The sequence below is a fragment of the Rhipicephalus microplus genome, unplaced genomic scaffold, assembly GCF_043290135.1.
Source record: "Rhipicephalus microplus isolate Deutch F79 unplaced genomic scaffold, USDA_Rmic scaffold_14, whole genome shotgun sequence".
Taxonomy (NCBI): domain Eukaryota; kingdom Metazoa; phylum Arthropoda; class Arachnida; order Ixodida; family Ixodidae; genus Rhipicephalus; species Rhipicephalus microplus.
The window spans coordinates 15,787,655-15,801,277 of record NW_027464587.1 but is presented as its reverse complement, the minus strand read 5'-3'; the positions used below and the strand labels follow the sequence as shown (position 1 = coordinate 15,801,277).

The following is a 13,623-nucleotide window of genomic DNA, read 5'->3' as shown; positions in this document are numbered from 1 at the left end:
ACCCAGTTTTGCAATTGATATGATTGAATAACTGACACTGAGCAGCTTCTCAGTGGTCAAATAGAAGTACATGGTATATATAATGCATGGACTTACTAAAACAGAAAGAACAGATAACAAGCATGGTAAAATTTAATGAACAAAGCTATTGTGGAAACAGAACCATGTCAGTGCTTGAAACTTTGTTGCAAAAAGACCCTATACAGGCATTATGATTGGAAGGTACCACGTTAACATGTGTAATATAGCATGGTAGAAGAGTAAAATAACAACCAGGCATCACACAATGCAAATTCTGCAATGAGTGGGTTGATAAATGCTTACAAGCTATTACAAAGGGCTCTGGCGAAATTCTTCATGGTCATCAGCCACCGCATCGACAAAGTGCACACAATGCCTTGCAACTGCATAGCAGCTTCTCTGGACAATGACGGCATATTGGGTGCTTCTCGGCTTGACAAAAATTATTGTTTACGGCATAGTGGATATTTTGCAAGCATATTAGTAGAGTTTACAACAAGATATAAATATGTCGCGCCTTCAGCTTTTGCTAGCTGCGACTGTGCTGTGCTTTCCGTGCAAGCTCATGGCGGTTTCTTCTCTATGTTTTAGTGGGTTGATTATCGCCACTTTTGTGGGCAACAGCAGGTTCTTCCACTTCAGGGCAAAGCTTCAACTTGGGCTAGTTGGTACGGCATTGCAATGTGGTCGTGCTGAGCGAAATGCACCAACGACTAACGAAAAGAGGGCAGGAGAGGAGGCATGCAATCTTTATACTGTTTATTTTCGCAAAGGCACGTCAAAAATATGCACAAAAACATTGAAGATAACAGGGACTATGTCACAGCGGTATGTTCATGAAAGAAAGCCATTTCAGGTGAATGATCACGTTCCACGAGTGTAGCCTGACTAACATAGCTGTTGTCAATGAAGTTGAAGGCTGCCTCACTGAGGGAAACATGCAGACCTCACATGACAGTATGATTTAAACATGAAATATAGCTTCACGATTTCACATGTTCTTTTTCACCTGCAATGTGTCAGCTTCTGCGTTTGATCAAAAATAGGTTCACATCCAATGTATCCAGGTGATTGCAGCATCTCTGCAGCATCTTTGTAGATTCTTGTATTAACACATCATTCAGTCTGCCCAATATAGCATATTTGGCACGTTAAGGGAATATCTGTTCCCATGCTTGACAGTGTACTTTTTCATAGACGAAGTTTTGGGGGGATCGCTTACTTGCTTGCATAGGCCTATCAGCTTTAAAGGAGCAGAAAAACCAATTTTTTCCTATCTTTTTGAGACAATGCGGAGTCTTGATCATACTATATTGCCACCTACTTCTAGTAGTGGGTCGTATGCCAAGGCGAAGGCTCACACCACAAAGAAGAAAGAAGTGCGCGTGGGGGCCGCTCTAGCAAACAAGCCCAACCAACGCGCTTGGTTAGAGTCCTGTTGCTCAGACATCAATAAACCTTGTCGACACCCCTTGGAGCGACGTGACAATATGAAACTACACAAATGTTCTTGGTTTGGGTGGTTTCTTTTGGTGCATTTTTACTGCACAAGGCCCTATTCTGCAAAAAAGGAGATGCCAGGTGTCCACTGTTCTTGAGCTTCACCTCTTGATGCTATCTCATCATCATCATCATCATTTAATTTCCCTTAAAGGCCCCCGTTGGTGTATTACATGAGGGGGGGTGGGGGGGTAACATAGGAAGTTAAACATGGGACTCGTCATGTCACAAATTTTAAATACACACCTCAGTGGAATAGATTGCCTATTTAGGTGCAAAATAAAAACATTACAATTTAACAAGACATGAAGAACAGTGTAAGTCCGTAATGAATATTACAGCATGAGGTGATCAGTAAACATCTGCTTAAACACAATGGGGTTACGCTCAGTGACAACATTATCTGGCAATATATTCCACTCTGCAATGGCGATCGGCAAGAAAGATTGATTAAAAGAAGACGTTGAACCATGCAACCGCTGGATGCTGCAAGAGTTTAAAAGGCGACGAGATGTACAGTATGGGGGGTTTATGAGTTTACCACGAAGTTGGGGGAAGTTGTAATAGAGCCTATGAAACAAGCACAGACTTACAATCTTACGTCGGAATGATAATTACTCGAGTCCCAGGGATGACTTTATGGCAATGATGCTTTCATCAGGGCTGTATTGGGAAGAGATGAATCTGGCCGCATGGTTCTGTATAGATTCCAAAACGTTAAGGAGGTATGCTTGTGACATTGTAGTCACAAAATCTTCAGAGTGCCCGTGCTGAGCATGACGAAGCTATGGCCCTCTTAACGAGCTTGGTATGACCAGAGTCATATGGAAGCATTGCTTCTATTTTTATATTCTCAGAAAGTATGGGATGCTTGGAAGGTTAGCTGAAAATCTAAAAACTGCAAGCTGTCTTTACATGAATTTGAATCTTTGGTGTGCCTGTCTGAACAGTTCGAAGCTTTTTATTTTCAGGTTCCGTGAAACACTCATGCAGAAAAGAAATCGGGAAATTGTCCACTTAATGAAAGCACTTCAAAGTGCCCAAACTGCTCATTTTTTCCAGCAATGTTCTGTCACCTCGAGCTAAAAAATGTCGCATAGTGCTGAGGCCATGCACGAGTCTATGTAAGTTTCATTTATTTGTATGAACACGCAGTCTTGGAACTTGACAAGCAGCGATTCTAAGTACCATAAGAGCAAATTTACAAATTTAAGAAATCATTAACATTCAGTATGCACAGGTTTAGGTACTTGACCACTCAAAATACATCAAAGTACTCTTCTAGCACTGTAGCCTTTAGCACTGCTCGTTGTGGGAAATCATAAGAAAAATCTGTCACGTCAATGGGAAGGCATTATCAATGACGGTGCTTTCCTGAGAAACCAGAAAACTTTTTCCAAGTTTTCTATTTTCAAGGGGTCACCTAATGAAATCACTGCAACTGGTTTCAGAAAGAAACCTAAGGCTCATTGCCATGTTGTCTTGTCTTGTACAATTACTCTAAGGGGGTTGCCTTCTTTGTGTGTTCGAACGTGGAGAAAGAGTCGAGAATCAACTGGGTGGCACTTTTGACTTCTTTGGCCAGTTTTTCCAAGCCTGCTTTCTGACCCATCGCACACCTTTCTTCTTTCTATCCAGGATCTTTCTGTGGTTTACGTTGCAAGCTTCTTTAAAGTTCTTACATATGGCTTCTGCTTTTTCGTCTTAAAGACTTTTTGGTAGTATCACGAATAACCTCTTCTTTTCGGAAATCAACAGCAGCTTAACATCATTTTCTTTTAGAAACCTTATCATCGAAATAAGTTTATTTTTCTTTACATTTTTCTACATTGGGCAGACTGGGCAGTGCATTAATACAAGACTAAGAAAATGTAGGTACGCTACAGAGATGCTGCGATTCCCACGACCCACTAAATGTGAACCCATTTTTGATCAAATGCAGAGGCTGACACATTTGAGGTGAAAAAGAACATGTGAAATCATACATTCCTGAAGCTCCGCATCCGTTGCCCTCAGTGAGGAAGCCTTCAACTTGATTGACAACAGCTAGATTAGTCAGACTACACACGTGGAACGCGATCAATCGCCTGAAATGGCTTTGTCTAATGAACATATTGCTGTGACATAATCTCTGTTATCTTCAATATTTCCATGCATATTTTTGAAGTGATTTTTGCAAAAATAAACAGTAGAAAGATTACACACCTCCTGTCCTGCCCTATTTTTCATCAGTCCTTGGTGCATTTCGCTCAGTGAAGCTACAGTAGACTCCCAGTAAACGGAACCTGAAGAGACTGGTGAAATATGTTCCATTTAACAGGAATTTCGTTTACTGAGAGGTGAACATGGGTTTAGAAGGCAAGCCTGAAACCAAGCATTGCAGAGACAATAGTTCCGTTTAAGCAGTAGTTTCGTTGAACAGATTTCTGTTTACTGAGAGTCTACAGTACATAATGACACTTCAGGGCACCGTCAACAAAGAAACACTCATGAAGCAAATGGGGATTGCACATAACAGGCCAATCGGCATTATGAGGAGAAAACACGAGGCAGCAAGTAGAAGGGGCCTATCATTATAGGCAGTGCCCGCCTATCATAATGCATGCAGGAGAGTTGTCATTCTTGGGGCGTTTTACACTGACCAATCTTCTACACATAAAGCGTTCTGGCTATTTTTTGTTTGATGTAGCTGCAGATTTTCTTTTGTGTCGATGTAAAAGCATTCAGGTGTTTGAAAATAGTGCACTGAGCTAACAGCGACGTGCTGCTGGACTGAACAAAAGGAATTGGCGTGCTCCACACAGCAGAATACCCAAGAGCACAGCCATGTATAGCAGTTACGGGGGTTGTGACGTGAACGAAGGAAGCAGATTGAATGTTCAGATTAAACTGTTTATTCAGCCGAACTTGTGACCATGTTAAATGAAAGTCAGATTACAGCAAGACACTAGCACTAATAGCAGCGGACAGAGCGTTAGGCATCGATCAACTGACAAGCGGCAAAGCATGTTGGCATTTATACATGTGTTGTAGAATATTCCAGCCTTATCACTGGTCGTAGCACAAGCTCTGGAATAATCTCGAGTATTAGCATCTAGCAATCAATCTAATAGAATGATCTACAATATTTGGGAACCTTCCAGAAAACACTGAGGCGCAGTTTGTGCTAAGCATTCTTGACAAGTTTTATGGACGGAAATTGAACGAAACAAGAGTGAAAAATAAGAAATGCGCGTGGCAGTATGACTGATGCTTCGTTTAGTGTGCTATTAACTATAAGAACAACATACCTGGAACAAACTTTTCTAATTTTCCGCCGTGATTGTACTTTCAAAACCGGCGGGAACACTAGATTGTTGTATGCCACACGAAGCAAATGATCCCACATGCAAATTTATGAAGTTTGTATGATGTAGCTAATTCACTGTGAATTTACTTACTATACAAGCTAGATAATTTTTTTTTTCACTTCTGAAGAAACGAATCGGACAGTCAGCAAAGTTATCTCGAGTCTACAGTCCACAAGTCTTTGGCGGAAAGAAATTAACGGGTGCAGAAATTCTGTCCGGTACACTGCTGCTGTTTTTCTATTGCATCACAGTTCGTAAACAACAACAGTAAGAAAGAAGTTGTTCATGCCAGGCAAAATTTCCTGTGGATCACGAGAATTTAGAAATTTATTCTCCCTGTATCACCGTTGCCCATAGCCAGGACTGCACTATGCCACGACATTCTATTAAGCTACGTGACAGCTGAGATATCATGCGCAAAGCTGGCACATTGCAAAGTTACTCAATGGCTCATGCAGCCTGAGCATTGCCTAAAAAGGGAGCTGAATTACTGCACAGACAACTTCGTGGAATCGCCACGCATTACTTAGTGCAGCACACGCACTTACTAATAGACGTGTTCCACTTGCACGCATCACAAGGGGTTGAATAACACAGTCCAGACACAAATGCCATCATTTTTTCAACGAATAATATTTGCAAGCTTAAATTATAATGGCCTATGCTTCAAGCTTTATGCTGGCCCACTGTACAAATCGCCCTTTCGAAACACTGTTGCCCGTCTGTGCTACATCACGAATATAACATGATTGATTCCGCAAATGTATGTGATTTCTCTTCGTTTGATGCCCTAAAGGAATCATGCACTGTCAACTTTCTAGAAGTCTACCCGATTTATTAAACCTGTGGCTGTTGCGCACACGGGCTTGCATAAAACGTGGCCGTAGCTAATGGAGAGATGTAATTTTTTGCATACCAGTGACTGCCAGTCGCCACTCGTGACGCTGGAGGAACAATTATGCAGTAGACTGCTGCACCACCTCCAGGTGCCGCATATTTCCCATGAGAAACAATTCAATTCACCAAGCTTGATACAGTCAGGTTTGACTCCATCTTACTGTACTTTTACACAGATTGTTTTTACGTGCAAGAGAGTTTTTTTTTACAACGTGCATGCATGGAGGTTTCCAGCTTCATTGACGCTCATAAATTTTTTTTTCTAAATGATAAGAAGTTGTAAGACAAGGTTACAGTGTGATAAAAATGAGGTAAATTGATCATTAAAAAAATTGCAAACACTTAAGCCATTTGTGACATAATGTAAGCAGACAATGTGCCTGTTTATTTGTTGATTAGCGAGACTCCCTTGCAAGAATGCCCGCTTACTTTGCAGATGCTCTCTTCAGATAAGAATGCTTCTTTCAGTTGCTTTTGAGTCTAAGAGTGGCAAAGTAGCTGGCAATAAAAAAGAATGCATCCCCTAATGCAAGCACATCCAGAACAGTGACCCTCAAAAAAGATGTAACCATGTAGCCTACATCCATGACACACACTCAATGCTCATGTTTAAGAAAATATGTAAAAAAAAGTGCAGTGTTTTTACCACATACGAGTACATATAGTAAAAAAAAGGAATGGTGTATGGCCAACAGTGTATCGTGCAGGCCACTCATTGCAGCCACTCATTCATAGCAAGAGTCTGACGGCCCCAGCACTTTGTAGAAGTTCAAATGTCATTCCCATTCAAGCTGGCCTCAGTCCATGATGGTCTTGAATACTGACTGCACGTTGCCCGACGATAACGGGCCATTTTTTACCAGAGCTTTCGCGTAATCGGTGGCGCTTTTGAAGGCATACTGAACAAAAATTTTGCAACAGAGATTTCTAGCTAAACTAAAAAACTTGGTACCGATATCGATAAAAACAACCTTCATTTCAGATATATAGTAGCGGAAAACAATGACTTTAATGCTTTTTTCACAACCACTGCATCTAGTGACTGGGCCATAAGCTAGAGCAGGTATAAAGTTAAATGTCCCCTGAAAAGAGAGTGCCAACAATGCCAGTCATTGTTCGTACCTCTCAACTCGCTCAGTTTCCACTGCAGTTCCTAGAACCAAAAACGAACGGCATTAGCAGCAAACAGTGCTCCCTAGTGCATAAAGCCGCTAAAGAGTGGGAATGGAAGAAGAAGAGGGGGATGTAAAGGAGAGATTGAGAAAGGGAAGTAGCAGGACAGGAACACATGCATCTTCTGCTGTGACTTTGACATCATAGCTTGCAGGCTTGATTAACCAAGGCTTACAGCTGCAACACACGAAAAATCCTTAAAAAACAATGCCAAACATTTAGAAGATATGTAAAATGAACTCTTTTGATAGGAACAATTATGTCTTACAAGTATAATTACAAATTTAAGTTATTAGTTATCTTCCATGAAGCTAGGTTTACGTTTCCATCGTTTTACCAAAAGAAAGTTACATAAAAAGCAATAAAAACGGAGGAAAAAAGTTGAAGAGCAGTTGATGTGAGCTTGTGATAGTGAATTCAGGTGCCGTTCTTAGAGTGCATTCAAGCGAAAGCCTAGCTTCTGGCATTGCCTCTAGCACTACACCTCGGCAAATGAAGGCTCACCTTGTTATCTCCGAGAGGTTGTCAAGCTCTATCCACAGTTCCTTCTCACTGGGAGGGCCCCCTCCAGAGGAGAATGCACACTCGTGTACCTGGGCAGAGCATGGTTTTTCGGTTATCTCGTCTCACAAGAAGAACAAGGAGATGAACAATACATTTGTTCACAGTGGCACATTTACCGTCAAAACTATCCAAGCACATACCTAATGTTTCCCACAGCAGTGATGACTTTCCCATATGGGGTTACCTCTTGGCAACCACATGGTGACCGTATGCAAGCTGTGTTGCTGCATATGATTTGAAAGCACCATGGGCCTATATCTTGCTAAACAAAATTTGCACGAAAGTATAGCACATTGTGACAATGTTATAAAACAACAACATTCACATATTCAATATTTCAAGCAGCATTATAGATTAAAATGCCCTCACAAGGGCACATAGGTGCTCGCCAAATGCACTTTTTGCTCTTTGACGAAGCCAGTATGCGCATCAAAGTGCCACAGAACCAGTAAGCAAAGTGTATTGCAGGTGAGCACAAACAAAAATCTTCGATAAGTACTCGGTGGCGTCGAGCCTTTGGCAAAAGCTAAAGGTGGCATATCGTAGCTCCCACTCAAAACATTACCAAGTGAGCTGAGCACAGAATAAGCTTGCTATCTTGACCACTACAACAAACTGCATGTTGCATATAAACAAGGCTGTACTTGCAGAGCAGAGAAGCTCAGAACACAAAACAAGACAGTGAAGAAGGTGAGCAGCAGAATCACTGTTCTAAGTTGGACGCTTTTCTACTCTGCAAGCGTGAACCAACTAGCTCAGCTACACACCCTGCTAATGACAGACGAGGTTGACAGAAAAAAACATGAGAAGGCCTTCATCAAGTGCTCTAAACAAGTAGCACACTCCATTTCATTACCCTGCGTAAAAGTGTGCATCGTAAAAGTGTGCATCGGTCATACCACAAAATCTCTGAATGACCAGCTCAAAAAGCATGCACAAAAAAACTAAAAAAAAAAAGAGGATAAAAATGCGCATCTTGGGGCGCATGCTGCAGCATGTGTGTGTGAGCCATTGTTTAATGAAATGCAGGTTCTCTGAAAAAGTGTAAAATCTCCAGCACATCTAAATTGAAAGCCTACTTTACTAAAAAAAAGATAAATACTGTGATGTTAGCAAGCCATCTGTGGTTTTGTTTCTGAAAAAAACTTTTTTTTTTTTCGAAGCATGAATCTGAAATGCTTTTAGCTTATTTTCCTGTTTTCTTTATTCTTTGTTGTTTTGTAGGGCGGTGGCTGGATCCAGCCTCACTCGGTAGGTGTATCACTGATGAGTGCGGCGAGTTGGGCGGGTTGGTAAAGATGCATATCCTCGAAATCTTAGCGCCAAAAATGGAGACAAAAAAAAGAGACGTAGACAACATGAGCGCTAACTTCAAACCACGTTTATTTGAAAACACACATAAATATATATGAACTCAAGTTGCAGATATGCCACGCCTCCCTCTTTTACAGATATAGTATCATCCAATATCATACAAAAACAAGAAAGGTATAATCAGGAAATAAAGAGATAAATGCTTATGCGTAACTGGAACAAAGAAACCTTAGAAAAACTTACAACAGCTCCCCGAAAAAACCCTACAAATGAAAAATGAAACATCAACTGTGTAGGCTTATCTCGGTGAAAATAAGAAAACATAGTCTTTAGGAATGAAAATTTTTTATCGTGAAGGTTGACTAACGCATTTAGCGCCATGTTTTCAGATGATGCAGGCCTGAACTGTTTCTCGAGTTAGTTGGTCTTTGTGACGAAATAGCACAGCTGTTAGTTCAAACAGTGGAGTGCAGCCACACTGACGGCAATGTAATGCCAAATGGAACGACGGCTTACCTTTCAATGAGCTGTGGTGCTCGCGTAGACGAATATTGAGACATCACCCAGATTGGCCCACGTAAACGTGTCGGCACAAAAAGGGCGTCTCGTATATCAACTCTTTTACACAAGACACGAAACGAATGCCATGTCTCATGGTGCACTTGCCTTTTTCACCACCTCCGTCTACGCGAGAACCACAGCTCGTTGAAAGGTACGCCATCGTCCCACATTGCCGTTAGTGTCTCTGCACTCCACTGTTTTAACAAACAGGTGTGCTATTTGGTCACATAGAGCAACTAACCCGAGAAATAGTTGAGGCCTGCATCATCAGAAAACATGGCACTAAATGCGCGAGTCAACCTTCTGTACTCCTTCACAATAAGGATTTTTCATTCTTAATGAGTATGTTTTCTTAGTTTCACTGAGATAAGCCTGTGCAGTTTATGTTTCATTTTTCATTTGTAGGGTTTTTTCAAGGAGCTATTGTAAGTTTTCTAAGGTTTCTTAGAAGCCCACATATAACGGCCCCACTTAAAACGAACTTTGGCTTAACGAACAATATCGGCGTAACCATGAAAATACACATTGTTTCAATGACACAAAATCGCACTTACAACGAACGTATCCGAGCATCGCCGATCGGTTCAGCGAACGGAGTCGGCGCTCTGCCAACTTCTCGGGAAACCCCTTTCAACCCCGTATGAGGCATTGGTGAGGTGCCCATAGATTCTTATCGTTAAACGCCGACCCTGCCTCTGCGCCCTTCTAGTTGCCGCTCTCTTTAACTGCTCTTTGTTACCCACCCTCAGTCCTTTGTCCCCTCGCTACTCTGAGCGACCCGCATCGCCAGACCCAGCCCGTGTTTTCACACTGCCACCCATGTTTCGAAGACCGGTCGGCCATCTCCCCTGTTTTTGATCGCTGGTACTGTCATTGACGTTGCCGGCCTGGAGTGACCAGACCATTTGCCAACATCGTCTGTATCAAATCATCTGCGTTTTGTCTTATTGTATTGTTCTACTGCACGTGTGTACGCTACCCCACCGACTCTGATAATTAGCGATTCTTTTCGTGTTTAGAACCTGTTCTCGCTCACTTCGCACTCGGCTCAGGATGCCCTGCGCATGCCTGCGGAGGCATAAAATGGCTGTGAATTTGTGCGAAACGAATCACGAAATATCGAAGTCTTTGGGGCTAGAACAGAACGACGACAAAGAGACAAAAAGACAAATGCAAACCCGTCGCAAACCCACACAAACCCGCCGGTGCAACAAAACGATTCTTTTACCACAGCTGTTGATTCTTTGAACACCGCCGCGCGCGCCGTTCCAGGCACCTCTGTGCGCGCAAGCACTCTTTCAATTTTTTGCACGCACGAGTTGCGCGTTTCGCGGACCTTTCAAGCAAGCTGCCCGACTTGCCCCTTCCCGCGTGTTCATGGTAGGTGTTCTGTAACCTGCTTCCTCCCCGCGTGTTTTGGTTTTCAAGGTCGCCTTCTCGCCGTACCCTCCCCTCTCTTCACTCTATCCCAACTCCTTGCCCCTCTCTCGCAAATCCACTCTCCTCTCTTAACACAGCTTTTTCGCCCGTCTCCACCGCTCCATGACGCCAGCCTCGCTGACTCGAATTCAGAAGTTTTGTTTTCTGACTATAAACGAGCCCAGAGCTGTACCACGGACTCTGGCATGTGTTGCGTGTGCACGTCTTGCTCACTCTCGGTGTGCGTGTGTGGTCAGGATGGCGGACGGGAGGCCTTGCACGCTTTTTCCTGCCGCTCAACAAAACGTTGAAACTGTGATTGCTTGACTTGGGCGTAATACGCACGCTAGGTGCTTCATTGTGGAGCGCTTGCTCATAGCTGTTGACCCCCTGGCAGCCAACTTGCCACTTCAGGCAGCCCGGTATTCAGCTGTGGTGATAAAGATTTCGTAGGCGGCGATGACGGCTACATGAGTGCAAAACTGTTTTCGGGAGGCCGACTTCATCGACGTCAGGCCTGATGCCAAGCGTGAAGCTTCCGAACAGGACCACTCTGGTGGCAATTTGTGGCAGCACGTCATCGGCTCCGACCTGGCGGAACGGGTGGGACATCTGTTGCGATAGTTTAATTACGGTCAATGATGATGCTGACACCGCAGAACCCTGCACGAATTAGGGCATTGTGAATTAAGTACGCAGCAAGAGCGATTTGGAGGAATCTGATTGCGAGAACGGCAAAACTTTGGAGCCAGTGCCTCATGCAGCTTATGCCACAGGTCCCGGCAAAGAGCACGCTGCCGTTTGAAATAAACTCAAGACCGCCCTTATGGCTTCTGCTCTTCCAAACACGTGCATCATGCACTTTTTTGGGCAAAAAAATTTGTTATCTCACCCGCAAATTTTTCAAAAGCTGTGTTTCATTTACTATGAACTTCGCGGTACAGCGAATGAATGCCGCGTCAGGCTCAGCTTCGTTATAAGCGGGCTCGACTGCATGTGGCGATCGGTTATGCACAATAAACAGTTGGTAGTGAGGGCTGTGTGTGGAGTGTTTTCTTAGTGGAGTGTGTTTTTTTAGTGGAGCGTGAATTGGAGAGTGTTTTTTGAGCCCATTTTAAGTTGCACTAAGTTTGTGGCAACTTGCCAGCTAGTTGAACAACAAGGTATACTAAACTAAAATAAACTGATAATATTTGTTTCTGAGCATGTGATTGGTTCAGAGTTTTGAGACTTCGGTCGCACGACTGAAAAATCGAGCAGCGAGTAACAGATCTATAGCAGTGGCTTTGCAACCAGTTGCTTTGAGACTAACTTGGTCACGCCCCCTGTGCTAGTTGTTCGTGTGAATGAGCCTTTAGTCTTTTTTACTGCCAGGAAATAGGAGCCTGTGGCAAGTTGCACCAAGTTCAACAGATAGCCTCTTTCAATCATGCTAGTTGCATTGCCTAGGATTACAAAGAAATTTACTATAACATGAGACGAACAAAAGGTGTCATAAATGTTTCCTATTTCATCGTTCAAGATCAGTAAGTCATTATAGACTGTACAAGAGGTGTCTACATAAGCCAAGGGAACAATAATATGGATGAGTTGGTCATGCATTTGCAGAAAGGTTTCAAGCTAGACAGGAACAAAGAAATAAGCTGGTGCACACATGAAGCTAACAGGTGACACTTTATCCCCATCAGGAACATAACATTTTGCCTTCCCCCATTCACCTTACGTTTGTTTGCAGATGACTGCGTGGTGTTCTAAAATACGAGGTCTGTTAGAGGTATCTGACCTTTGGAGGATCGAAAACCTAATCCCTCTCAAAGTAGTCCCCTTGAGACTCTATACACTTCTCCCAGTAGCGCTGCCGTTGTTGGAAGCATTCTGAAAAGGCCTCTTTCAGAGTGGAGTTTAGCTCAGCTGTCGTTGCAGCCATAATGTCCTCCCCTGCCTGAAATCGCTCTTCTTTCAATGTCGCCTTGAGTTTAGGAAACAGCCAGAAGTTCATTGATATGTGGAGTTTAACGTCCCAAAACCACCATAAGATTATGAGAGACGCCGTAGTGGAGGGCTCCAGAAATTTCGACCACCTCGGGTTCTTTAACGTGCACCCAAAACTGAGCACACGGGCCTACAACATTTCCGCCTCCATCGGAAATGCAGCCGCCGCAGCCGGGATTCGAACCCGCGACCTGTGGGTCAGTAGCCGAGTGCCTTAGCCACTAGACCACCATGGCGGGGCAACAGCCAGAAGTTGCAGGGGCTATGTCAGGAGAGTAAGGAGCCTGTTGAACTACAGGAGCCCAACTTTTCACTAAAAAAGTCTGAACCAAGTGTGAGGAATGTGTACGAGCATTGTCATGATGGATGCGCCAGTTTCCTGTTCATCACAACTTAGGTCTCTTGCGCCACAAAGCATCATAAAGGCGATAAAAGACATACCTATAGTACTCATTGGTGATTGTTTGACCCTGTGATGCGTACTTGTGGTGTACCACACCACGGGAGTCAAAGAAAGCACTCAGCATCACTTTGTCGTCGCTATGCACTTGGCGGTTTTTTTTGGCTTTAGTAACGTGGAATGCTTCCACTGTGACGACTGAGATGTGGTTTCCGAGTTGTACCCATACACCCAAGACTCATCACCAGTAATAATGGTGTTCATGAAGTTAGAATCACTGCTTGTGAAATCCAGCATGTCCTGTAAGACTTCAACACAAAGTTGCTTGTGCTCCCCTGTGAGCCATCGCGTCATGTCATGAATTTCGCCGAAACTTTCTTTATAGCCAAATCTTTCGTCACGATGAATTGTGCAGAGAAAATGATTACGCCC

General features: G+C 43.3%; 1 protein-coding gene across 4 annotated transcripts in view; it reads right to left on the bottom strand.

Moving 5' to 3' along the window:
* LOC119181451 (uncharacterized) overlaps nucleotides 1-13,623 on the bottom strand; it is a 607,968-nt gene that overhangs the window by 570,917 nt on the left and 23,428 nt on the right. For all 4 annotated transcript variants that reach the window (XR_012888604.1, XR_012888603.1, XR_012888605.1 and 1 more), the window contains exon 4: nucleotides 7,446-7,534. Coding sequence is in view for 1 of the 4 variants with exons in the window: in XM_037432704.2 (XP_037288601.2) it covers nucleotides 7,446-7,534 (89 nt within the window). In the remaining 3 variants the exon portion in view is untranslated. The remainder of the gene's footprint in view (nucleotides 1-7,445; nucleotides 7,535-13,623) is intronic.